The sequence below is a fragment of the Pteropus medius genome, unplaced genomic scaffold, assembly GCF_902729225.1.
Source record: "Pteropus medius unplaced genomic scaffold, Ma_sr-lr_union100, whole genome shotgun sequence".
Taxonomy (NCBI): domain Eukaryota; kingdom Metazoa; phylum Chordata; class Mammalia; order Chiroptera; family Pteropodidae; genus Pteropus; species Pteropus medius.
This window is the reverse complement of record NW_024349519.1, coordinates 25,956,259-25,980,765: the sequence shown is the minus strand read 5'-3', so window position 1 is coordinate 25,980,765 and position 24,507 is coordinate 25,956,259. Positions and strand designations below refer to the sequence as shown.

The 24,507-nt window shown below is 39.9% G+C and overlaps 1 protein-coding gene and 1 long non-coding RNA gene across 3 annotated transcripts; one reads left to right on the top strand and one right to left on the bottom strand.

Moving 5' to 3' along the window:
• Window positions 1–15,944: 15,944 nt before the first annotated feature.
• On the bottom strand, window positions 15,945–23,194 carry LOC120618421 (inhibitor of growth protein 2). 2 transcript variants are annotated; one of them, XM_039882616.1, is made up of 2 exons: window positions 22,564–23,194; window positions 15,945–18,115 (listed from the first exon to the last, which is right to left on the bottom strand). In XM_039882616.1, exons 1-2 carry the CDS (start codon window positions 22,730–22,732, stop codon window positions 17,445–17,447), a joined length of 840 nt encoding a protein of 279 aa, XP_039738550.1. In that variant the 5' UTR covers window positions 22,733–23,194; the 3' UTR covers window positions 15,945–17,444. The 2 variants fall into 2 exon arrangements, with proteins under 2 accessions (XP_039738550.1, XP_039738551.1); XM_039882617.1 differs by lacking the exon at window positions 22,564–23,194 and adding an exon at window positions 21,544–21,673.
• An 87-nt stretch (window positions 23,195–23,281) lies between these two features.
• On the top strand, window positions 23,282–24,353 carry LOC120618423 (uncharacterized). Its single transcript, XR_005657251.1, has 2 exons — window positions 23,282–23,780; window positions 23,860–24,353. It is a non-coding gene; the product is annotated as an uncharacterized LOC120618423 (long non-coding RNA).
• Window positions 24,354–24,507: the final 154 nt, after the last annotated feature.

The window sequence follows — 24,507 nt, the reverse complement described above, 5'->3', positions numbered from 1 at the left end:
AGTAGGTACTACATAAATGCGATACAAAATTCAAATTATATAAAAGAGTGTAGAGTAAAAATACATCTCCCTCCCACTCCTGACCTGCAGGCCTTTGGTTCCCTTCCCTAGAGGCAAGCAGTGATGCTAGTTTCTCATGTATTCTTTTAGACAAATTACAATGGCATTCTTTTAAAGTATTTAAAATGCATTTTTTGTAACTTTTACCTTGTGATTGGAAATCCCCCATATGCACACTCTGACGGAATAATACACTGTAGTTGTTGCCTGGGTAATTTCTCATGAAGGCTAAACAGTGACAACCTAGAGAATTTGGAAGTTTGTAGGGAAAGTAGGTTGCTGCCTGATTCCTGTGTTTTTTCAGTATTTTGTCTCTAACAGCTATATTTTTCTCCTGAAGTCATGTGTCCACAAACAAATGGACACACAGAATGAAGAGCTCACAACATGGCTCTTCAGAAAGTTGCGGCATTCGATGACCAACTGCCTACGTTTAGAATAGTCAACAGAAAGCCAGTTCTTTATGCTGAGACGAAAGTTCATAACCTTGCCTCTTCAGATAATTTTTCATTATCTGTGACCAAAATCAAGAGCCATAAAGAATTAAATTAAAGGAAGAAATCAAGGACCAACAGTGTTGTGGCTCTTTCTGAAATTTCTCTAATATTTGAGCACTTGTGCAAACACTCACTACCCTTAACCCAACTTCATTATTCCAGATCAAGCCTTCTTTCTTTACTAGGACTATTAAAATAGACTCCCTTTTGTTAGCCCTGCATAATCGTCACTGGGGCTGAATCTTACTGGGGGAGCAGGAGAGGGTTATGAAGCAAAGTCAGAGGTTACAGAGACCACATATAATGAGTTTAGATTTCATTGTACTGATGCTGATGGTGAGAGCCTTTGCAAGATTTGAAATAGAAAATATATATCCTCTCTCTCTCTATGTGTGTGTGTGTATGTGTATATGTATATGTATATGTACATATACACATACACACACACATATAACATCTATCTAAGTCACTCAGCCTACCATGTAAAGAATTATTGTAGGAGAACAAGAGGCTTTGTACTAGCTTAGCTGGGAGATGACGGAAGGTGAAGTATGGTAGTAATTGTGGAGATGGAGAGAACTGGATGGATTCACTGCATGTCTTCGAAGCAAATCAGGCAGAACTTGCTGTTGGATTGAACATGAGAGGGGGTGATGAAAAGAGAAATGAAAGATAATTTCTAGATATTTTGCCTCTGCTACTGAATGGATACAGCTCTATCTTGAATTGGGATAGGATACAGGAGGAAACAGAATTTGGGAGGGGCATATGGAGAAGTCAAAAGCTGTGCTTGGGCCATCTTAAACCTTAGGTACCTAGCAGATGTACTGACTTCCATGTTGCCTCACTGGCTCCTTCTCCTCAGGCTTCTCTGCTGGTTCTTCCTCATCTCTTCCATCTCTTCCTACTGGAGGGACCCAGGCTTCTTCCTTGGACCTATTCTTTACCCACACTTACTCCCTTGGTGACTTCCTCCAGTCTCATGGCTTTAGAGGCTGATATCTCCCATACGTTAATCTCCAAGGCCAGAACTCACTCCCGAAATCTAGGCCCATTTATCCTACTGCCTACTCGACTTCTCTAACAGGCAGCTCACACTTCTCTCCAAAACTAGGGTTACCAGATAAAATAAAGGACATCGCCTGAAGTAGAATAACAGCCAAAAATATTTTAGTGTAAGTATAAACAATATTGCATGGTACATACATAAACTAAAAAAGAATTTGTTGCTTAGCCAAAATTCAAATTTAACTGGACATTCTGCATTTTCATTTGTTAAATATGGCAACTTTATCTGAAAACATGTTCAACCCACTGTCTTCTCCATCTAATTTGATAGCAATTCCATCTTTCATTCCAATTGCTCAGGCCAAAGACATTGGCCTCATCCTCACTCTTCTCTGTCTTTCATATTCCATATCCAATCTAATATCCAAATCCTATGGGCTCTACCTTCAGAATGTATCCACTTATCTGAAACTTTTTACCATCTTCACTGCTTCTACTCTGGTCCAAGACACTATCATTGTTTAAATTACTAAAATAGCTTCCCAACTCTTCTCCCTTTGTTTCTTGGAGTCCAGTCTCAACACAGTAGTAGACGAAGAGATCTTTAAATAAGTAAATCAAATTATATCACTCTTATGTTTAAAATTACCAATAGATCTTCATCTCAGTCAATATAAAGACCAAAGTCCTTACTATGCCGACCTGGTTTTATGAGAACTATTCCCACTTCACCCCTTTCATTCTTCTCTGGCCTTCTGTTCTACCACCCTCCCCTCACTCACTTTGCTTCTGCTGTACTGATCTTTTTGATGTTTCCTGAATACATGAAGGCACACTCCTGCCCCAGTTACTTTACACCTACTTTGCCTTCTGCTTCAATTATTTTTTCTCCAAGATATCCACATGGCTCATCCCTCACCTCCTTCAAGTCTTTGCTCAAATGTCACCTCCTTAGTAAGTCATTCTGTACCATCTTATTTAAAATTGCAACACCTCGACAGAAGGAGATTTGACTTTGGGTGAACACAGTGCAATAAACACATGATGTATTATGGAATTGTACACTTGAAACCTATACAATTTTATTAACCATTGTCACCTTAATAAATTTAATTTTAAAAATAATAATTTAAAAATAAAAAATAAAATTGCAACACCTCCTCTTCTCTCTTGACACTCACATCTGTCTCCCCCACTTACCTTTCTCCAAGTAACTACCAGCTTCTAAGATACTACCTAATTTACTTATTTGTGTTGCTAATTGCCTCCACATCTAGAATAGTAGCTGGAATATATAGATGATCAATAAATATTAGTGCATACAATATTATTGTGTCCACTAATTATTGTTGGAATTAATAAATCTATTAATTGATAAATCAATTAGGCAGTTGGTTATACACATCAGAAATTCCAAGATGTCAGGGCTGGAGATACCAATTTGGGCATCATCGAGATGTAGAAGTGTTGAAAGCTACAGGTTTAGATGAGGTCACCCAGGAGAGAATGTAGATGGGCACAAGAAGAGGGCCCAGGACAATGGAGAAGGAAGAACGAACAAAAAGAATGAGAAGTAACATTCCCTACAGCAAAGAGAAAATTAGAAGAGACTGGTGTCAAGAACTATGAAAAGAAATTGTTTCAAGAAGGAGGAAGGTGGTAAACTGGATTGAATTGAATCCTGCTGAGAAAGATACGAAGATGCTACCATTGAATTCTGCAGCCCAAAGGTCACTGGAAATATTGACAAGACCACTTTGTGTAGGATCCTGGGATGGAAGCTGGTCTAAAGTGAGATGATGAATGAGAGGAGAAGTGGAGACTGCAGCAATACACACTCTTCCAAGGTACCTCGCCAGAAGAGCAGCAGAGAAATGGGACGATAGCTGGAGAAGGTTTAGGGGAGAAGAGAAGACAGAATCATTGTGGGGGAGGGGCATCTTTATTTTTAAAGATATATAATATTATACTGGTTTGTAGACTTAGAAGAATGGTACAATAGAAATAAAGTGATGAAGCAAGGACGAGAGAAGGATACTTGAAGAAATAAGTCATTAACAAGGCAAGAGATAGGACCAGGACACAAGTGGAGGGGTTGGTTTAAGATAAGAGCAAACGAGATAACGGACAGAGAGTTTGGATGAAGGCACTGGTAGTTTGGTGGTTCTGGAGATGGGAAGATGAGGGTGTACCTGATTACTCCCCTACAGATGTGTGCGTGTATCCATCTCCCCTATTAGGTTATAAGCTCTGAAAGGACAGTTTCTCCGTAGCCTTTACCCTAAATCCCCCTCAGTACTAACATGATGCAAACACATAAAAGACTCACATGGTGAGGGTTTATTTAATTGAATCAATGGACTACTAAAGGGTGGCAGAGTATACCACCCCCCAAATATGCCACTTTGGCTAAAGATTATTTAGAGTTAAAGGCATTTGAACAAGAGCAGATGCAAGAAGGGTGCTCTAACCTTCTTTTTTCTTCCAGAATTCAGGAAATGAAGCTCTCATGCCAAAGATGTCCTCCCTACATCAGGAAGAAAACGTTCTTATCGCCAGAGATGGGAGTCAAGGCTGAGGGAAAATCTGTAAAAATAAACCTTGTTAATCGTACCCTTATCTTCCCAGTGACCTCTCCACGATTAACTGCCTGAGCCGAAGTCCCTATGTCTTGTCACATTTTCACAGTTTAGCAACTTGTTACAGTCTCGGTCCAACTTGGTGTATAAGCATTTGGCTCTATCTATTACTTCAGGTCTTCATTTTCCTATGGGGGCTCCCATGTGCATGTGAAAATGTATATGTTTTTCTCCTGTTAATCTGTGTTATGTTGATTTAATTCTCAGGCCAAGCTGGAGACCCTGAGAGAGTAGAAAGAATGTTTTGCTGACCCCGACTACACTACTTTCTTCTAATAATATTCTACCTAGCAGCCTTATCCAGAAACAACTCTAGCTCACACACCAAAAATCTCCTGGAAAAAACAAGGTGGAGAGAAGAAATGACAAGCCTGGAGCTGCGCTTAGACTGGCCAACCAATTTTTAACTGGAATCAGAATGAGATGAGAGGGCTAAAATATTGGTAGCATCATCAGGGATACCCTTAAACCAAGTGGTGGGTACAAAGAAACTGGAGGCGTGACCGTCCTCCATATTTAAGTCAGGTTAATGATTTGAAATCCCATGATCTCTCTGCTCCATTATATACTATAACAATACTATATGGCCTCTAAAGGAAATGTTTAGGAAGACAACATAGTAAAAGAATTATAGTGTAACCAGAATACACTAGACTAATTAACTCTGTCTTCCTACTGATAACTTGCTTTCCCCAGAGTTATGTTCTGTCTCTAGAGCAGACCTAAGAAGGAAACACAAATTATGAGCCTTCTGTGAAATTCTCCTTATTGACCCCCTCCTCCGAGGTGGGGCATGTCACTGACACCAGAGCAAAAACTCATCTGCCTATAGGAAGACACTTCAGTGTTACAGGGAGTTGTCCAGCTGGCTGCTATGTGGATTTGGACATGGGTAGCTAACTGCAGTACTTTTGTCAGGTATTTGCTGTTCCTACATCTCCCTTTTCCTGAACCATACAAGGCTGTGGCCAATCAGTATTTTCCTGAGATGTAATGTAGCATTTTGAAAATTTCTTCTAACTTATCTGGGACCGTGGACATTTGCACTTTTGTCTTCCACTTCTTTAGGTGAAGAACAAGATCTAGAAAAGAAAGCATTTGTATACTGACAGAGACAGCCCCTGGGAGAGGTCTTTCTTGATTAAAGTCGTACAGTTTTGAGGTTTAGATAGCAAAGGATGGTTTTCTACATTTTAACAGGAAATTGAGGGTAATAAGCTGGCCCTTCATCTTTCCCAGTGGATAAGCAGCAAACCCCATGAATATGGCTTGATCATTAGAGAATAGGACAAACTTGTTTCTGAGGTCACAGCAAGTTCAAGTAAAACTTCAAAGAGCCCTGCCTTTCTTTTTTCAGACCAAACTACCCAACAGATAATTAGTATTTTGTGATGGTGACTATCTATTTAATTTCTCAATAACAGGTTTGTGTTATATACTATTCCTTCAAGAGTTAAGCATTGTTAAAATTAATTTCTCATGTGCTCTACTCAACAACAGATTTTACTTCTTGCTTTGGAACCAAAAGCATTCTTATGTTTGTCTCTCAAAACATGAACTAAATGCACCAGTTTTTAAATTTAGAGAAATAATGCAACAGCTAAATGCTCCCATAATGCCCTGACAAGTAGATCTCCTACTAGAACCATTTAGTATTACTTAGTAATATGTACAAGCACTCGGTCCACTCAGCATCTTCATTTTAAGAAAACAGGCTTACTGCAAAGAGATGATATGTTTAAAGATCAAAGGCCCTGGACTAGATTAACAAAAGTTTCATGACACTCATTCAAAAAATATTAAGAATGTGTAGTGTGTCAGCACTGTGCTAACGACTGAAAATATAGCTGTGAACAAAACAGATAGTGTCTGCTCCCAAGAAAGTAGAAGGAGACAGTCAAATAACCATATACTATGAAGAAAAATTAATGGTCGAGGGAGAGATAACATTGGAACATTTTTTTCTTTTCATTGGTGCTTTCTTTTCTATTTGAATAATCTTTACACACTATCTCAAATTTCCACAAATGCAAGATTTGTTTAGTTAAATGTAACATTAGCAGGACTAACAATATTAAAATTCTCTGAGAAGGTTAAGGTTGGATAACCAGCCTTTAGTGAGTTTCATAGCTTATGGTCTTCCTCCTAACCTAGATGGAGGTGGATAAGAGTTTTGATGGGTCAGAGGAACATAGGGCATAAAATTCCAGAACATAAATTAGCTACATGATAGAGGGAGCAAGTGAGATGGAAATCTGAGAGCAGACCATTGCAGGCAAAGAGAAGAATAAGTGCAAAGGCCTGTGGCTGAAGAGTGAGTGATGTGCTCAGGGCACAGCCAGGTGGCCTATGTGGCTGGAATAGAGTGAACAAAGGGAGTGCTAAGAGAAGTCAGAACTTGGAGCAGATTGAGGCCTTTCAGGGCATTGTAAGGACTTCGGATTTTACTATAAGAGGGGAAGACATCGATGGACTTTCAGCAGAGGAGAGGTTGACTTACTGAATCTAACTACTTTGTGGAAAATAAACATAAAGGCAAAGGTGGAAACAGGAAAGTTGGTTAGGAGGCTATTATGATAGTTCTGGCATAAGTGATTGATAATGGTCTAGATGAGGCAAGGAGCAGTGGAGCATCAAGCTGTTGAATGTATTTTGAAGGTCAAACTGCCAGAATTTGCAGACAAATTCGTTTTGGAGTATAAGAGAACAAAAGGAGTCAAAGATGACCCCAACATTTTTGGCATGAGCAATTAAAGGATGGAATTGCCTTTGACTATGAGGAAGATGGGAAGATGGGAAGAATAACTTCTTGACCGGAAGGGAGTATAAAAATCAGGAGCTACATGTTAAGTTGGGAGTATTCATTAGACAAAGCAAAGGAAATGTTGGGAGAGCAGTTGGATTTGTAAGTTTGGATATGAAAGCTGGGGTGCTGATATACATTTGGGAGTCATCAGAGCATGAAAGATGTTTAAGCTGCCAGACAGGGTGAAATTACCTAGGGAGTGAGGGGAGATGGAAAAGCCTTGTGAAGCCCTAGCCTAGGACATTCAATATTTGGAGGACAGAAAGGAGGAGCATATTCAGCAAAGCAGAACAAGAAGAAACAATCTGTGACACTGGAGATACTAGATAGAGCAAGTATACTTTGTGCCCTGGAGGCCAAGTGAAAAACAAACAACAACAACAAAATGCTTTAAGAAAGAGTGATCATTTGTGTGAAATGCTGGCAGGAAAAGATAATAACAGAAAACTGATGATTGCATTTGATAACATGAAGGCGGTTTTGTAGAAATACTGGAGAAAAAGTCATCTGAAAAGAATGAAGAGGAGAAAGTGAGACAAGTATAGACAACTTTTTTGAAGAGTCCTAAAGGTGGAGAAAAAAGGGGGCGAACATTAGTTGATATGACATGGGGCTGTTGGTTATGTTTTTCTTTCTTGTTTTTAAGACTAGAAATCTTATAACATTACACGCCAATAGAAAAGTCCAGTGGAAGAGGAAACACGGATAATTGAGAGAGGGAACAACTGTAGGAAAGAAGTTTCTGTACACAAATAGAGGGGTTGTTGGCCTTAAGAACAGTCATCCATCATAAGGTGATGGAAGGAAGGCAGGCCTATAGTTCTGCTAGAAACAGCAGGTGGAGATTCCTGATTAACTTCATTGTTGTTTGTGAAATAAGAAGTGGGTTAATCACCTTGTGAGTGTGGAGGCAGAAGGGTATTGGAGGTTTGAAGAAAGAAGAAAAAGTAGAATAGGGGTCTCAGAGATTAAAAGAGTAAACTGACCAGAAAAATGTGGGAGGATTGTCAGGCATCTCCAAGGGCCTGCTAGAGACTTGAAAGGAAGAAACGAGAAGCTAGCACAGTCGTGTATTAATCTACTTCTTCCTAGCAACCTGGGTGCAGAAGCCAAGTGGGCTGAATTGGACTGAAACAGGGTTGAGGGAGAGAAAGGCCAAAAAGAGCTAGTTGAGAAAGCTTGAATCAGATAATCAGCCCAATGGGCCTTGGAATCTGAGTCAGGTAAAGAAACAAAGCCAACCGGAGAAGGTGAAAAGGTGGGAAGGTTAGGTGGGAATGTTTTGGAGGTGCTGTGGTGCTGATGAAGTCTCTCTCAAGTCGGAGTACTGAAGGGAGTGAGTGAGAAGGGAATGAGTGGGAACCGCAGAAGGTGGTCGTCAGTGGGTGGGATGCTGCAAATTGAGAGTCGGTTTTCAGAATTAGGTAAAGATTTTAGTAGTTGCACAGTCTGAGGTAACACCATAGAAGTGGGTGGTTGAGGTGGGGTAAATCATTTCAGATGACGGTCGAGGCCTAAGTATTGAATAAATTATTTCTGTCAATGATTTCTGATGTTTTTGCTCTCACATCTACTAACTTTTTTTGAAAAACTGTGTATCTTTGTACATATATAAGTTGACCTTTAAAATGTTTCATCATGAGTATATATGACTGCAAAGAATATATATTCTTGCACATTTTCTCCACTGGCATTTAAAAATAAAACCAGTACATCACTCAAATATATTCGGTGGCATATAAATAACATACCATACGTTTTAAAAGTACCAACAAAGTTTAACATTATTTTCTCCCTGAAATTACATTTCCATTCCACTTCTCCCACAAAATAGTTTCCTAATAATATATATTTTAAGTATCATTTGATTATCCTTTTATATTTCTTGCAACAAAAATATGAGTCTTTAAGTTAAAAACTTTCTTCTGAATTATTACAATTAGTTACAATTGATTAAAACATTATAAAATTGATATCAAAAATAGCAAAAATCTACTAAACAAGACAAAGATTTAGGGATGAATTTAATGGCACTTTGAGAGAAGGAGGTTTCCCAATATCAATATTTCAAATGTTCCCTATGGTGCCCCCGAAAACTTAAAATTTGAGGCAACTAAAGGGGTTGCTCTCTAATCTAGCATGGTGTTAAAGACTATAATGAAGTAATGAGAGTAAAAAGCTGGTTCTTTTTCATTGTTTTAGAGGTGATGTTTCACAATAAGATCGTGACAGAAGGAGAATTTTGCTTTTCTGTGTGTGTGTGAAATGGGTATGACTGTGAAAAAGAAGGGAAATTTTCCCTTCGCCTATCATCCTCACTTGGACTTGACACTTTATTCTCTTCATGATGAACATTAAACTATTCTCAAAATAGCTTTACTAAACACATTTATAGAGACTGACAGGGAGCCTGTTACTTCTCAGTATATAGACACCAGCATATCAAATACCATTTTAACATAATTTTCTGGTTTGGGGAATAATTTAATATTCTTATTCTTCACAGCTATTAACCTTCCTAAAGACCTCAACTAATTTCAAGGTGAAACAAACTATAAGATTTCCTACTCTCTCTCTAAACTGTGCTAGAAATGGTAAATAGATCTCTGTCGGTGATTGTCTGAAGCTGTAACTCGGGAAATTGGCTATCTGTGACTCATACACATTTCAGGTTTTTGTTCTAGCTACAGAAGGTACTTCCGCCCTGTCATAGAAATTTTTGACCATGACATTGATTAAGCAATTCTGCCTTTTCAGTAAATGCATTTTGCAGAAACAAAATATATTCCTTTGAAATAACAATGAAAATATCCAAGGAAGACAGTTTAGATGATCTTTACAGGTTCTGGAGCCAAAGGAGTATCATGACATTAAATTCTAACAAACTTCAGAGCCCACTCGGAGCACAAGATTGTTACCCACAGGCCAAGTCTCATGTCTACTTGACCGATATGGTAATAACGCAATTGGGCTTGAACTCAGATCCTCATTATTTCTTGCCCTTTGTAGTCCATGCTTCACCAGAAACAGGTATAAGATTAATAGTGGTCTCTTCTAGAATTTCCCTGATCCAATATAAAGGTTACAGTCCCAGTGTGCCTAGAAAATCTAGGTTAGTTCTGCCAATCAAGAAACTGAACAAGCTGAATTATTTTCAAGAATTAGCTAATTAATAGACTACATAACCCAGTTATATTTGACACAGTGAAAATTAAATAGAAGGAAAATAATTTAGATCCTTCTTTTTTTCTTTCTCTTAACTAGCCATGGGAAATTTCTTTATTTTTCACTGTGCAATTAGAAAAGTTCTAGATCGCCAGTTCCACTAAATTTCATCTTAAATTTAGTCAGAATTATCCCAACTTAACAGTAAACTAATGTAGATGTAGAAAATAGTCAATGCAATACTCAAGTACCATACATTCAAAGCTAGAACCACTACAAGCGTTGTGGTCAAAATTGAATATCTTTTCGGGCACTATTTTACCACAGTCTATAATCACTTTTCTTAATCTGTAAGAATTTTTTAAATTGATGAGAAATGCAAGTTTATAACCAAAAAGCAAAAAGTACTCTAAAGATCATAGAAAAAAATTTCTGACACTTGGGGGATGTTACGTCTCAGGAAGGCACAAAAGTGCAATTAAAAGTCAATCTGAAAGTCTTGGAATTGCTATATGCTACTGTTTCATATCCTTGGTAAGTAAAACAGCAAGTTCTCTTGGTACCAAAATCATTACTTCTCACCAAAGGCATGATCCCATATAACTAATTTAAAACCTGAACCGCTGGAGAGGAAACTAGCCAGTTGGCCTAACACCTTTGTTTCTAGGTGGGAAGTTTCTAAGATTACTGTGCTATATAAATAAGTTAAGGGCTCTGGTCAAAGTAATTGGATCTTGCTGTTCAAAGCAAGTATATATAGCAAAACACTGCCATGTGAACACAGTCAAGAACAGGTAAGAAAGAAACCCACGTACATAAAAAAACCAAAGCCATAAATTGAAACTCAAGCACTAGATTCTCACTTAGAATCTATCTACTTTTAAGCTAGACACAAATCTGACCAAACGCTTCTCCAACACACAATAAACTAAAAGAGGGGTACAAGCTAATAGGCAGTTTTAGAAGCAAGAAAGAATGAAAATCATTAAAAGCAACCAATTTATTTTAAAAACCAGTCTAAGACAAGTAGAGAGGTAACAGTCCTTCATTATGGGGAGAGACTGAAGGTTATCACTATATATTAACTCGGTGAGGAGTCAGTCAAATGATGAAGACCTCAAATCTTCATTTATGTCCTACCATAAGCTGAAAGGGATTAAAGGACATATGTAAGACAGGATAATTTTTACCCAAAATAATAAAAATGTGAAAGACTACTTTAGTGCTTATCAGTGCACAGCTAAGCAACATACCAAAATATATTGCTATATCAAAAATCTTTCCTTCAGTGTTTATGACAGGCATGAACATGTTGGTGCTATCTAACTCATTATTGGAATTAAAAAAAAAAATAATGTAGACTGTTAAATCAAGAATCCACTAGCAAGTGTATAGCCAAGGAGGCTATCCGGACATTTTTAGGGGTTTTTTCAAGGCTGGAATGCTAGGACTAGCAGCAACTGTAGACAAATCTGCCCAGGAACTCTCTCAGCTCCTGAATTACAGTAGCATTGGAGAAGCTGCATTTTTTATCCTGATTAGAAGACAGGTAAGATTAGAGACTCATGAAGAGTCAGGATAATACCAGTCACTCTAATACTAATACAGATAATGCCGGTCAATACCTTAGGACAGGGGCTCCCAACCCCCGGGATGAGACAGGACACAGACGGGAACCACCAGTCTGTGGCCTGTTAAGGACTGGGCCACACAGCAGGAGGTGAGCGGCGGGCAAGCAAAGCTTCATCTGTATTTGCAGCTGCTCCCCAGTGCTAGCATCTGCCTCAGCTCCACTTCAGATCATCAGGCATTAGATTCTCACAGAAGCACTGATGCCTACTGCCAAAAAGGTTGGGGACCATTGCCTTAGGGGGTTTGCATGTAGCTAGATAAATGCCTTTAAATTAAGACAATGTTAATATATCTGATTATACTATTTAGTCAGGAAACTGCAGTGGTTAACCTTCTATTGCTTAAAGTGTTTCCCAGGGTAGGATGGTGAGGCAGTTTTCAAAATTCTCTTCAAATCCATTTGATTACATCATGCAGACTCAATTTAATATTTATGTTTTCCACCCTTACGTAATATTATTTACTAATCGCACCTTTTAATAAAGAGAGGGTAGAGTTTGGGCTGAATTTTGATAGGCAATACTACATAGCTGGAATTTAATAACACTGTTTTTTCATTGTATTTAAGGTAATATTCTATTCACAGAAAGTGATACTAATTTTCCATTTACTAAAAAGATATGCTTCTTTTTCAAAATAGATATCAAAATGTGAGTCATTTTAAAGAAAAGTACAGCATAAATACTTTCGAATATAAAATTAGAATGGTATATGGAAATGTCAAAATCCAAGATCATTCTGTCTGAAATTTAGAAAACACTGCTCTGAAGTCATTACCACATATATTGAATTAAAAGCTGTTATTTTAAAAACTACCCAATAAGTAACTTTGTGACCGGAACTCTTTCCTCCAGTGTTAAGGGACATGAATAATTGCATTTTTAGGATGACAATATCTTAAATTATTTGTTTCACAGCTGAACCAACCACAGGCCAAGGACAAATGACCTACTGCGATCCCCGAGAAATCCACAGCTCTGAAATCCTGGTCCAGAGCACTTTCCTCACATTCAAGTGAGACATGACGAAGGAGCTCTGGTCTAATTGATGTAAAAAGTTTAGGAATTTAGCAAAGGTAATTCCAAGACAACTTATACTTTAAATAGATTTGAATGGCATCTAACTGTAAGGACAATTCAGGAAGAACTAATGAGCTGTCTAGCTTATTTATACAAACTGCTTCTTGAAGACAGGTTTCTCTCCATTTCAAGTAGGGGGAATGAGAATAGATCTCTCAGAAGCCACATACTAGGTATATAAAAAGGACGGGAGAGCTGCAGTTTTTCTGGCTTACTAAATTTTGAAATTTTCAGTGATTTTGTACATTTCTCTTTTTTCATGCCTACATCCAGGCGATGGAATGAATTATCAGTTTATTTGAAGTTATGACCAAAGACTCCAGCTGACCTACAGTTCTAACTGGCATTTCTGGTCTCTTCACTTTGCCACTCTCCTAAATGATAGTTCACATACACCTCTCACTAACTTCTAGACTTCCAACATGCCTTCTTTGTCCCGTTCCTTCACTGGTAAAGTAGAAGCTATTAGAAGAGAATGATCTCATTTCCCCAATTCCAAATTTAGCAAGCTATCTGCATTTACGCCCATTCACTCCAGAATCTCGGCACCACAAGGTTACAGACTTTTGTCTTCTTTTGGTCACGGCTTTATCCCCAGTACCTAAAACATTGTCTAGTAAATAGGAGCTGTGCAATAAATATTTGAACAAATGAGTAAAACCACCTTCCCATTTGACACATGAACTGGAACTGACCCTGTGCCTGTTGAGACTAACCCGAGCCCTAGTTCTCACTCCCGCCTGCCTATTCAGATTTCACTCCTACAATAACCTGTTCCTCCCAATGGCATTCATTTGTCACCTTCTAAGGGAATATTCCAATCAGCATATAATCATTCGTATCATCTCTTAAAGCTCTCCCTTAGCTCACTCATCCCTCAGCTACATCCTATTTGTCCCCTGTACAACTTGAGTTGTCCATGTTGCCGACTCTACTTCTATCCCTTTCTGCTCCCAATCCACTCCAACCAGCCCTTCTTCCCCTTGAACTTAACAATACCCCAATCCAATGGTTAATTTGCAGTCCCCATCTTACCTAACAGCACTTGAGAGATCACTTTTAGAAACTTTATTTCTGGCGAGCCACATTTTTCTGGTTTATCTCCCGAGAGATCTTAGTCTCCTTTGTTGGCTCCTCCCTATTTTAAATGCTGGAGTATAAGCCTTCATCCATGCACCCTCTGGATTCATATGGGTGCTACTCAAAATGTGGATCCCCGAACCAGCAGCATCAGCATAACTGATGAGCTTGTTAGTAATGCAACATCTCCGGCCCCAAGTCAGACCTAGTGAACCAGAATCTGCACTGGTAAAAAATCAGTAACTTATATGCATGTTAAGATTTGAGAAGCGCTGCTCTATTTATATGAGCAATTTCAGTCACACAACTTTAAACTCCATTTAAAGGCTCACTTGAAATGTTTATGTCCCCTCCCCTTTTAGCTCCCCAAATTCCATGCTGGACCCCACTACAAATCTACCAAGCATCTCAAACCTAAGAAACAGAAATCCTGATTTTTTCCCAGAAGGCAAAAACCTAAGAGTCGTCCTCATCATCTTTTTTGCTTTCCATTATCTGGGCTAAAGTCTTCCTAATGACTGTAGCTTTAAAACAGAGTCCGACCACTCACTACCACTCCCACTGCTACCACCTTAGTCTAAGTCACCAATATTTTTGGTGTAAAATCTTCTGAAAGTCTCCAAAATCTTCCTATTTCCACCAAGGCTCCCTACAATAAATTTTGCATGCAACATCGAGTGATATTCCCAAAATGACTACCATGGCTTCCAAGGGCCAACATTTTCTAGCCCCTTCCACATTGTCAAACGCTCTAGTCAAATTGACAAGTTTGTTCTACTCCTCCCTCCCCTAAATCTTTGCCTGCCTCACTTCCTAATTTCTTTCTGGTCTCAGCTCAAAGATCCCTTCCTTAGACCTTCTTTAATCACCATAACTAAGACTCACTTCCCTTTCCATTCCTTTTCTACCTCCTTACTCTGCTATACTTTCAACACTTACAGTTACATGACATTACATATATCTGACTCTCTCACTGAAATGTATGGTCCATGAACGGGAACTTTTACTTCTTTTTAAACCACAACTGCTTAGTATGGTGCCTAGTACACAGCAGCACTCAACAATTGAGTTCAAGCACTGAACTGTTGAGGGTGGGGACAAACTCTCACATACATATCAGCACTTATATATGCTTCAGAGTCACACAAACCTGGATGTAGGAGAATCCACTAGCCGTTTTCAATAGGTTCAAATTTTCACAATATGGCAGTGGTTCTACAACTTTTCTGTACATTAGAATCAGCTGGGGATCTTTTAAAATTTCTAATACTTAAGTCACATTTTAAATGAATCAGATCACAATTGTTGGGGGGTTGGGGCAAAAGCGTATTTTTTTAAACTTCTGAGGTAATTCCAATGTGAGATTAGTTTGGGAACCACTGGTATATAGTTATGAGTTGGTAAGCATAAGATTTCATATAAGATAGTATATGAAATCTAGAATACTTAATTTCCTATGTGATATAGAAAATTTTTAAAAATTATAAAAATAGAACTGTTTCAAACATTAGGTCTTAAAGAGAGCACATCTTTCAGGATTTTCCACGTTTGTTTTACTGTCAAGCCTAATCCAAATTTAGGCACTTCTATTTGGAAGTTTATTTTTCCCTATATGCTGAGGCCAATTTATGTATGGAAAAGTGTTGACTTCTATGTAAGTCACATCTGAAAGCTTTTGGGGGCTTTGCATATATATTGATATTTTTAATGGTGTCAGGCAAATAGCTCTATCCTTGGTAACAAGACAAAATGCTATATTCTCAAGAGAGAAAAGGATTTCGTTACAACTCAACTAAGTTACAATAAAATAAATTCTTAATCATGCTGTCTAACATTTCTGGCTCAAGAAGTAATATAATCAACTTCTGTCATCAATCAAAATATCCTTAGGACAGAAGCTAGTCAAATATTGTGCATTTACCTGTCACTAAGCTTTCCTTTAAAAAGTCTTCATACCTCAGAATAAGGACAAAATTAGTGAAAGAGAAAACCAAGTCATTTGATTATTAAAATCCTCACAACAATGCAAATACTATAGATTTCAAAAGAACCTTAGAGATAGTTAAGCCAGCCTCATTTTACATACATATGAATAACTTGACATCCAGATGAGGTGAAATGACATGCCTAAAAGTCACACAGGAGAGCTAGAAGAGAAAAAACAATTTTTTTTTCCAAACAAGCAGACAGGATTTTTCACATGTTAATCAAAAAGGATCAAGGTCATCAGATTAGGAAGAAATGAGGACTAAAAAGTATGTTACACATAGATTTAAAGGACTAGTCAATTCACTGCCCCCTTCCCCCCGCCAAAAGAAACCAAAATTCTCTGAATATATGGACATATATCCATCAAGATGCTTACCCTTAAAATATTAGGATCTTGGAAAATTCAATTTACAAATACATTATTAACTGCATTATTAATGAAATTAGTTCATTAAACATGAAGACATCAAACAGCACCAGTACCAGAAAGTTAAGAAAGTAAATACACTGTTACTTAAAATAATATGTAATCACTGATTGAGATGGAAATGAACTATAGCCACTAGCAAAATTTAAGCTACGATTTGACATAAAAGTATATGCCCTTTTCCCACTGATAGGGCTGTGTCCAGGCATCCCAGCAGTGGGTCAATGTAGAAAATATTATTAAATAAGATGAATTTTTTTAATTGTTCAACCTTGAACCATGATACTATATAATCCAAATTTTGCCAATATAAGCCAATGACAGCATTTTTGGTATTCTAACTACTCATACCTTTCCCAATTAAAACAGAACAAAATATAACTCCCTTATTAATCATTACATTAGGGTATGTCTATGAAGCAGCAGCAAGGCATTTACAAATGGGCTACTGACAGTGTATCAAAATGCTACTAAGGAAAAGACAGCAGCAAATACTCTAATAAGAGCACATTATTCCACATGGAATCCCAAATTATTCTTATCTCCAGTTCCTTAAATTCTTGGAAGACTAGAGATGAACAAGTGTATATATAAATGGGGCCAGAGAGAAAGATGCTCTAAATGGTATAGTGTTCATATTTTAAATTACCCAAGATAATCTGAATGCTTGCAGAGATCTCCAACTACATATAAATTTTTTAAGCATGTAGAACTAAAATGCTAGTAAAACTTTGGTGTTTACCCAAAACGTAGCATTGCATTTCAAGTGAAAATGAAATAGGCATGGTTTGTGAAGTTTTTATAATATTCACACCACCCTCTCCCTATTCCCTGCTCCTTTCATCAGGTGATCTAAAGACTACCTGGTTTAAAATATTTGGTAATTCAGTGCAGAAAATTAAGGTCACAGACAAAGTACAACAACTTTTAATACACCGGTAATACTAATGATTAAAAAGTATTGCATAGTCTTATGCATTTACCCTAAAACATTTTCTGAAAGTAAATTTTGAAAGAATTATATAAAAGACAAATAACCCTTTAAAATGTGGATGGCCTTTACTACCTCGATCTTCTATCTTTTTTTGTCTTTTCAGTACTTTTGTCCATTGTTTTCTCATTATCTCCCCTGCACTTTGGGCAATACCATTTCCCCTTTGGTTTATAGGTAAGTGAAACACATGAAAAGTGAAACCATTCAATTGGACACTGTTCGTTGTCACATCCGATCATCTCCCCATAAGACACTTGGTTACATAAACAGTATGTAGGTTCATTAGGATCTATTGCAAACTCAACAGGTGAAGCTTCCCTTTCTTGCTTGGCCTTGGAGCGTTTCTTCTTCTTGGCTGACTTGGATTTCTTTTCTTTAGGTGGCTGATCATCACAGTCTTCTATTCCATTCGTCATGTGACATAAATCACGGCTTTCACTGGTTCGCTGTCTGCGGGGTCTCCTTGAAGATCTTTCTGGTTGGCTGGAATCCATTTTTGCTTTATCTGAGGCTCGTTCACTTTCAGCAGGATCTTGAAAACACTGTGAATGTAGCTCCATTTGCCTTGCCCGATTTTCAACCAATTCAAGCATTTGTGTGACAATTTGAATTTTTTCATCTCCCAATTCTTGACTATTGATTAATGCTCTCTGGAGATGCTGCTGTAGGCGTTTTTTCTGGTTTGAATCATCTTCTTTCTTATATTTTTCATAAACATCATCAATTTCCTTTAATGTTTCTAAAAAAGGAAAAGAAAAATGAGAATGTTATTGTTAGCACATATAGCATTTTTCAAGTTATCTTTCACAGAATTAGTAAAGTTAGAATGACCTCAAACCATAAAACCACATTCTATAGTATGTAACATTAAAAAACATTATTTCCCATACAAAGACGATGTTTTCCAATATTAAAGTATATTTAGAAATAAACAAATAAAAAAGAACATAAAATTCTCTAATACTCATTAATCTTCATTAAAAAGTATAAGAGACATGAGGCTGATTAATAATCAAAGGTATTTTACATGGGCAGGCTTATTGTATGCCATTTTAGAGTCTACCTAACGCTATAGTGCCTATATTTCATTTGAACCTCAAAACAACACTGTACAGGGGAGGGGGTAAGTAGAAAAGGGTTAAAGGGGATCAAATATATGGTAACAAAAGGAGATCTGAATACACACTGCAATATACAGCTGATGTATTATAGAATTATATACTTGAAACCTATATAATTTTATTAACTAATGTCACCCAGTAAATTTAATTAAAAAAAAAACAAAAGAACAAACAAACCCTGTATATAAAATTTACACGCTGAACTCCAGCTGTAAATCTTGAGATTCCAGGACCAGGCTACTGCCCAACAGGATTTAAAGTTCAGTGACTTGCTATATGACTCCAAAAAGACATTACACCTTTACTTTCATACCACACCCCTGAACATTCTTAAACAAAGCAGACACAAATAACTCAGTTTTCCATCATATATGTTTTAATGGCTCTTTTATTTTGTCACACAGAGATTATGAAAACCAAACTATTTCCAGAGTAGGTTTAGGTTCGTGTTCTGGCATCAACTGACTAAGCTACTAACAAAATTACAGTAAAGTCAGCATTGAATCACTAGGATCCTGTAGATAACTCAGCAGTTGGTTCTAAGCTTTTTGAACTGCTGATTTAGGTATTCTATAGCATGGAGAACATATTTATATCAATCAAAAAAGGCTGAGTCACTAGAAGGTATACAAAAATCTGAAAATATAGTTCCAGATGTCACCAAAAATTTACCTTAGTATTTTTACTCAAATCTGTTCTATTTCTTATCTTTATGAGATATAGTGCTATATGAGAGTTCCATCTTACTATATAGGTGGAGAAACAAAAAATTAACTCTAATTTATCACACCACCTGGCATACCACTGTTTTATATTCCAATATTATTAGTAGCACATGGCACACCACTATTTTATTTTCTAGTATTATTACTCTAATAAGAACAGAAATGTTAGATAAGTAAAATATATACATCGGAACTGCCTGCAAGTATTCAATACAACTCTTATAAATTACCTCCTCCCTGGAAATTGTAGATACTCACACTTGATGGACAACCATTAAGCCTAGGATACATGACACCACAGTGGCACCACACATTTGAGGGTACTCATATCTGCATAGCATATTTTTAAACAAAGTTCATATCTAGCCCATTTGCCCAGCTAGGTACGTGAGATTTCTTAAGAACCTAATTTTCCTCCAGGAAAAAATATAAGGAAATTATGTATTTTCCCCCAAAAACAAAATTTGAGGATTAAAAAATAAAGGTGAGACTAATTTCAAATATTCTGTATCTAATAATCTGGAGTTAGAAACATTATACCAGCACACTCACACTATACATGATATAAAAGTTCACATTTTAAAGACACCTTAAGAAGTGAAAGAAGGAAACTAACACTGAGCCCCTTCTATGTGGCAATCTCATTTAATCCCTACAGCAATCCCATGAGGAAGCCATCACTTCTATATATGAAGAAAATTTAGCTCAAGAGGTAACAACCCCAGACTTTGAATGCTGCCAGATATGTATGTCTGGCTCTGCCACTTAAGCAATTTCTACTAAGCTGCATGGAAGGTACTTGAAATGAAGCATTAAATTTCAGTTCAAAAGTTATTTACCTAAAAAATTATGAACAAAATATTAAAACAAACATTGAAGTTCTGTAATAACCATATCCCATAATAAATGCTTCATTCAATTGTCAAACTTTCTTTATTTCTCTATTTTAAAGTTAAGGTTACTTTTAAGGTTCTTCAGTAATTTCTGAAAGTGTCTCAAATAAGTAGGAGAAATTTCTTTGACTGCCCATATGTCACTAAATATCGCAGTATAAGATCCAAAAACAGAAAATACTTAAGAACTAGCAAAAAAATAAAAAATATAAAATCTGAACCAAGACTACACAAACATATAAAGCTAATAAACATAAAACTGTGAAAACGGAACTTAATAATTATGTGCAATGTGAAAAAGACTGTTGTTTTATATTAATCTTGAAACTAACCACAATCTTAATGGAGCTGAAATATTTTATCTCTCAATCTTTTATGGCCTAATACTGTTTCTCATGTTACCTGAGCTACTTATGACAATTCTAGATGGTCAAGATGAAGATTTCTTTTTAACAAATTGTCTCTCCCCCAATTCAAATAAAAATAAATAGCTTAACTTCTGTGGAGGCAAATATAGGTATGTGTCTTTAAAGAAATGTAAAAGCCTGCAAGCTTTACAAACTTCAGTTATTGGAAAAACTAAAAATGTTCAATATACAATTCTTAAACACATTTTTAGGTTTCAATTCATGTACTATATGTGCTCCACGTCTGTAGAAATACCTTTGGAGAGCTTTTATTTTTTTAAAAATCAAAAGTCGAAATAGTGTAAAAACAAAGATGTGCACCTGAAGCAGCCAGGGTGTTCACCAAATGTTCTCTCACCTAATTGGACAAGTTACTTCAATTCCTTGTAAATTTTAATTTGTCCGTAAAACGAATTGACTTCGTAAGGTTATTGTGAAGATTAAATGATAATTTTCTAGATCTGGGACAGCGAGTGACACAGTGAATAATCAGTATCAATTTTCTTCTCCGCTAACAGAGACCAGTTCTATCAATCATGGATTCAGAAGGCAGAAATACAATTATAGATTCGAAAAACCAAAGACACACATATATTCTAACATGCTACGGGCCAGAAAATATCACTCCAGAAGTGAGTTCCTTAGAGACTAAATCATAAGATTAATGACGTGTCTAAGAAACACAGACCGGGTCCAAGAAGTCATCTTTTTAAAGTCCTTATGGCTATTTCCACATTATGTCCAAGGTCTGTTCCTTGATTCAGCGTTATTAAAAGCACAACGACTTTCTGTTTAAACTTCTCCCTTTCTAGTAGCATGTGAAGAAAGGTCTACCAAAAGTAGATGATAAATTATACTGTAAGAAAGGCTGACTCCTTGTTTTAGCTCCTTGGGTTGTTTTTGCCTCATCACTTAAACTTAGCAGAGGAGGGACCCAGGGGTTAAGGGACGCCAGGCGGTTGCCCAGTCAACCACCCACTTCCTTCTGGGTCCCGGAGGTGACGCAAGGCCCGGAACCTACGCGGTGCTAGGGTCAGTGGCGGTCCCAGTAGCTGTGTCCTCATCATGACTGAGTGGTTGGGAAAGAATCGAAAAACCACAACAAACACGGCCCAAACCCCAACACTGACTCTGCTAGGGAAGAACTAATGTCCTGCACCACTCCAACGCCCTCCCAACCAGCGTGCTCCGCCCAAATCATCCAGCGACCAGCCATTTTCGAGGCGGGAGAGAGCGCCCGCGCCCCTCCCACGTCCTACGTAACGCCTTCGGGCCCCGCCCCCAGGAACAGGGAGGCCCTCCCCGACACACACACTCGACACACACACTCACACACGCACACCCCTCTTCCTTTACCCGCAGGGACCCCTCCCCTTTTAACCCTTTGGCTGAAGGAGGTGGGGAAAGGCTACAGCCCGGAACTTTCCCGGGGGCGGGAGAGGGAAACTGACTCCCCGATTCTCGAGCCTGGAGCCAGAGAGCGGAGGGAGGGACCTCCCCGAAGTCCGCCTTCACGGCCCTCTCTCGCCCCCTCCCCCCGCACGTTCCAATGCATCTGCTCTCGGGGTGGGGGCTAAAGGGGGCTGGGGGAAGCCAGGCCCGGGAGACCAGCGGGAGCCCGCCCGCTCACTCCCTATGGCTTCCCGCCCGGCTGCACGCTCCCTCACCAGGACAGGAGGGTCTGCGGCACGGGGCAAGCCAGCGCCGAAACAAATCCTTGCTGCTTAAAATGGCTGATTCCTCTCCACGCCAGCTGCAGCCGCTGGGTCTGCAGCGGGGGCTGACGAGCGGCCCCCGCCCCCACCCTTGAGACCCCACCGAAGTCCTCGCGGACCGCACCAGGGGAAGAGAGGGCCGCGAACCCGGTCTCCCGTCCCTCTTGCCCATCCCACACAGCAACCCCCCTGTGTGCACTCGGGGAGACTGTCACAGTAGAAATAGAAAGTGTCACTTCTCCGGGCAGGCTCCGAGCGACCGTGCCCGGAGGCCAGAGAATCCGAGAGAGGGGAGGACCCGCACAGGCAGCGCTGCGGCCCCCTACCTTGATATTTGTTGTCCAGCTCTCGCAGCACAGACACGTTCCTCTGCATGTCGTGGGGCAGCGACTCCACACACTCGAGGTAGTCCTGCACATAGCAGGTGAGGAGCCGGCTCCGCTCTCCGGTCAAGAGTGCGGCCGACGAGTAGAGTTGTTGCTGCTGCCCTAACATCCTGCCACCGCTGCTGCTCCTCGCCGCCGCCGCCGCCGCCGCCTCCGCATCCAGCAGCCACACATGCAACAGTCACGGCCGCCGCGGCTCCTCCGCTCCGCAGCCGGGCGCCGCGGGGACACCGGCAGCCGCTCAAGAGGGCACAGCCGAGTCCCCCGATCTCCACTCCCCCCAAAATAAGCCCTCACTCCCCGCCCCCGCGGTAACAAGCCCAGGGGCGGAGCGAGAGCAGGGCTCCCTCCTTTTTGCCCTCCCTCCCCAGGACTAGAGCAGCGGGGATCCCCGCAGCGAAGCTGGCACCGGGGTCCCGGACGTTGACACGTTCTGTCCCCCTCGGAGTCTCCAGATGCTACCAATGTCTGGTCGTAGGTCGGATCCCCATGACAAGCCGCTTGCTGCCCCCTCCTCTCCCAATCACCCTCCGTGCCTGTCGGAGAGTCTCTCACTGGAGTGCCCCCGCCCCTCCTCCTGCAGGCGCCTCTGCGCCTGCGCAGCACTCACTCCTAATAAGGCCGGAGGCCCGCCCCTACCGCCCTACAGAAGGGTTCGCATTCTCCCGCCTTCCCTCCGCCACCCGGGCGATTGGTCTGTCAACTCTTGGCCCGGGGGGAGGGTGCGAAGGGCGGCCAAACGGCAGGCTGCGCCCCGCCCCCTCTTAAAGGAGAAGCACTGTCAGGTCCGCCTCTTTGCCCAGTATCTGAATGGGACTTGAGAGAGAAGGTGGCTGACTCCTTCCTTCCGCCCTTACCACAGGGTTGGGGAAACTTGGTCCGGCTCCCTCCGCTGCGTGTTACCGACTTTTTCCCCATCCGTGGATCTAGCGCGGCCCCTCGCGAGCGTTAAAAGGATCAGCAGGCGGCCGATTTTCTCCGCATCCTGGAGTGAGGCCTGCGGGAACTACGCGACCCAGCGTGCAGCGGGCGCGGCTCCCGGCATGCGCGGCGGCGGTGTTCCCGCCGGGCCGCCGCCTCTGCGCTGCCCTCGGGCTGCCTCCCGCCTCCGGCTGCAGCCCTCGGGCTCACGGGGCACCCGGGGGCTGATCGCGGAGGTAGGCGGTACTCCTGCGGCCCCTGCATTTTCTTTCTCTTTTAATCTGCTCACCTTTTAAGTCTCCCTCTTGGCTTCAGAGTGTTCCCGCCCTTCCTCAGACGTAGGAGGTCTCCCCGCGCCGAGGTGTGGTGCAGGTTTCGTCCACTCTCTGGTTGTTCAATAATCCGCTGTTCAGACTGTGTCCGCCCGAACAGACAACCGTTAAAACTTTTTTTCCGTGGGTCAGAACGTTTAAGCATTAAACGTCGGCAAAGGTTAACCAGCGGCATGAGGAGCACACCACCACCTGCCTTTTCGTATCGTTTTACCCTAAGACTAAAAAATGGGCCGAAGGGAAGAAGGGCTGTGTAGATGAGAGTAAAAACCAAATTCGGAATCAGGCCCACGTCCTTAATTAACTACGTAAGCGACTGTCAGGGTTTAATTTCTGTATAGTGTTCCATGCCAAGCGAAGGAGCTAATTTAAATCCAAAGTACTCTCAGTATATGTAATAACGTGTGTTTTTGAAAGAAATGGATGTAAATAGAACGAGTACACGGATAATTTTAATGGAATGCCTATGTAAACAAACCCTATTGTGAGTCGTGCCTTTGAGTTAAGAAAACGTGAGTGGGTGATAAATTTGAATTTCCTTATATCTAGTTTGTTTGCATTGGTTGGTACACCTACCTGTACGGTGAACTACTTAGAGCACTTTTGAAACAGCTGTTAATAGTAACTTGAT

Bases quoted from the DNA above. Each gene is read 5' to 3' on its own strand.
- LOC120618421 (XM_039882616.1), bottom strand. From the start codon at position 22,732: ATGTTAGGGCAGCAGCAACAACTCTACTCGTCGGCCGCACTCTTGACC. The intron at 18,116-22,563 runs GTAGGGGGCCGC...TTCCTTTTTTAG, and splicing joins GCTGGACAACAAATATCAAG to AAACATTAAAGGAAATTGAT.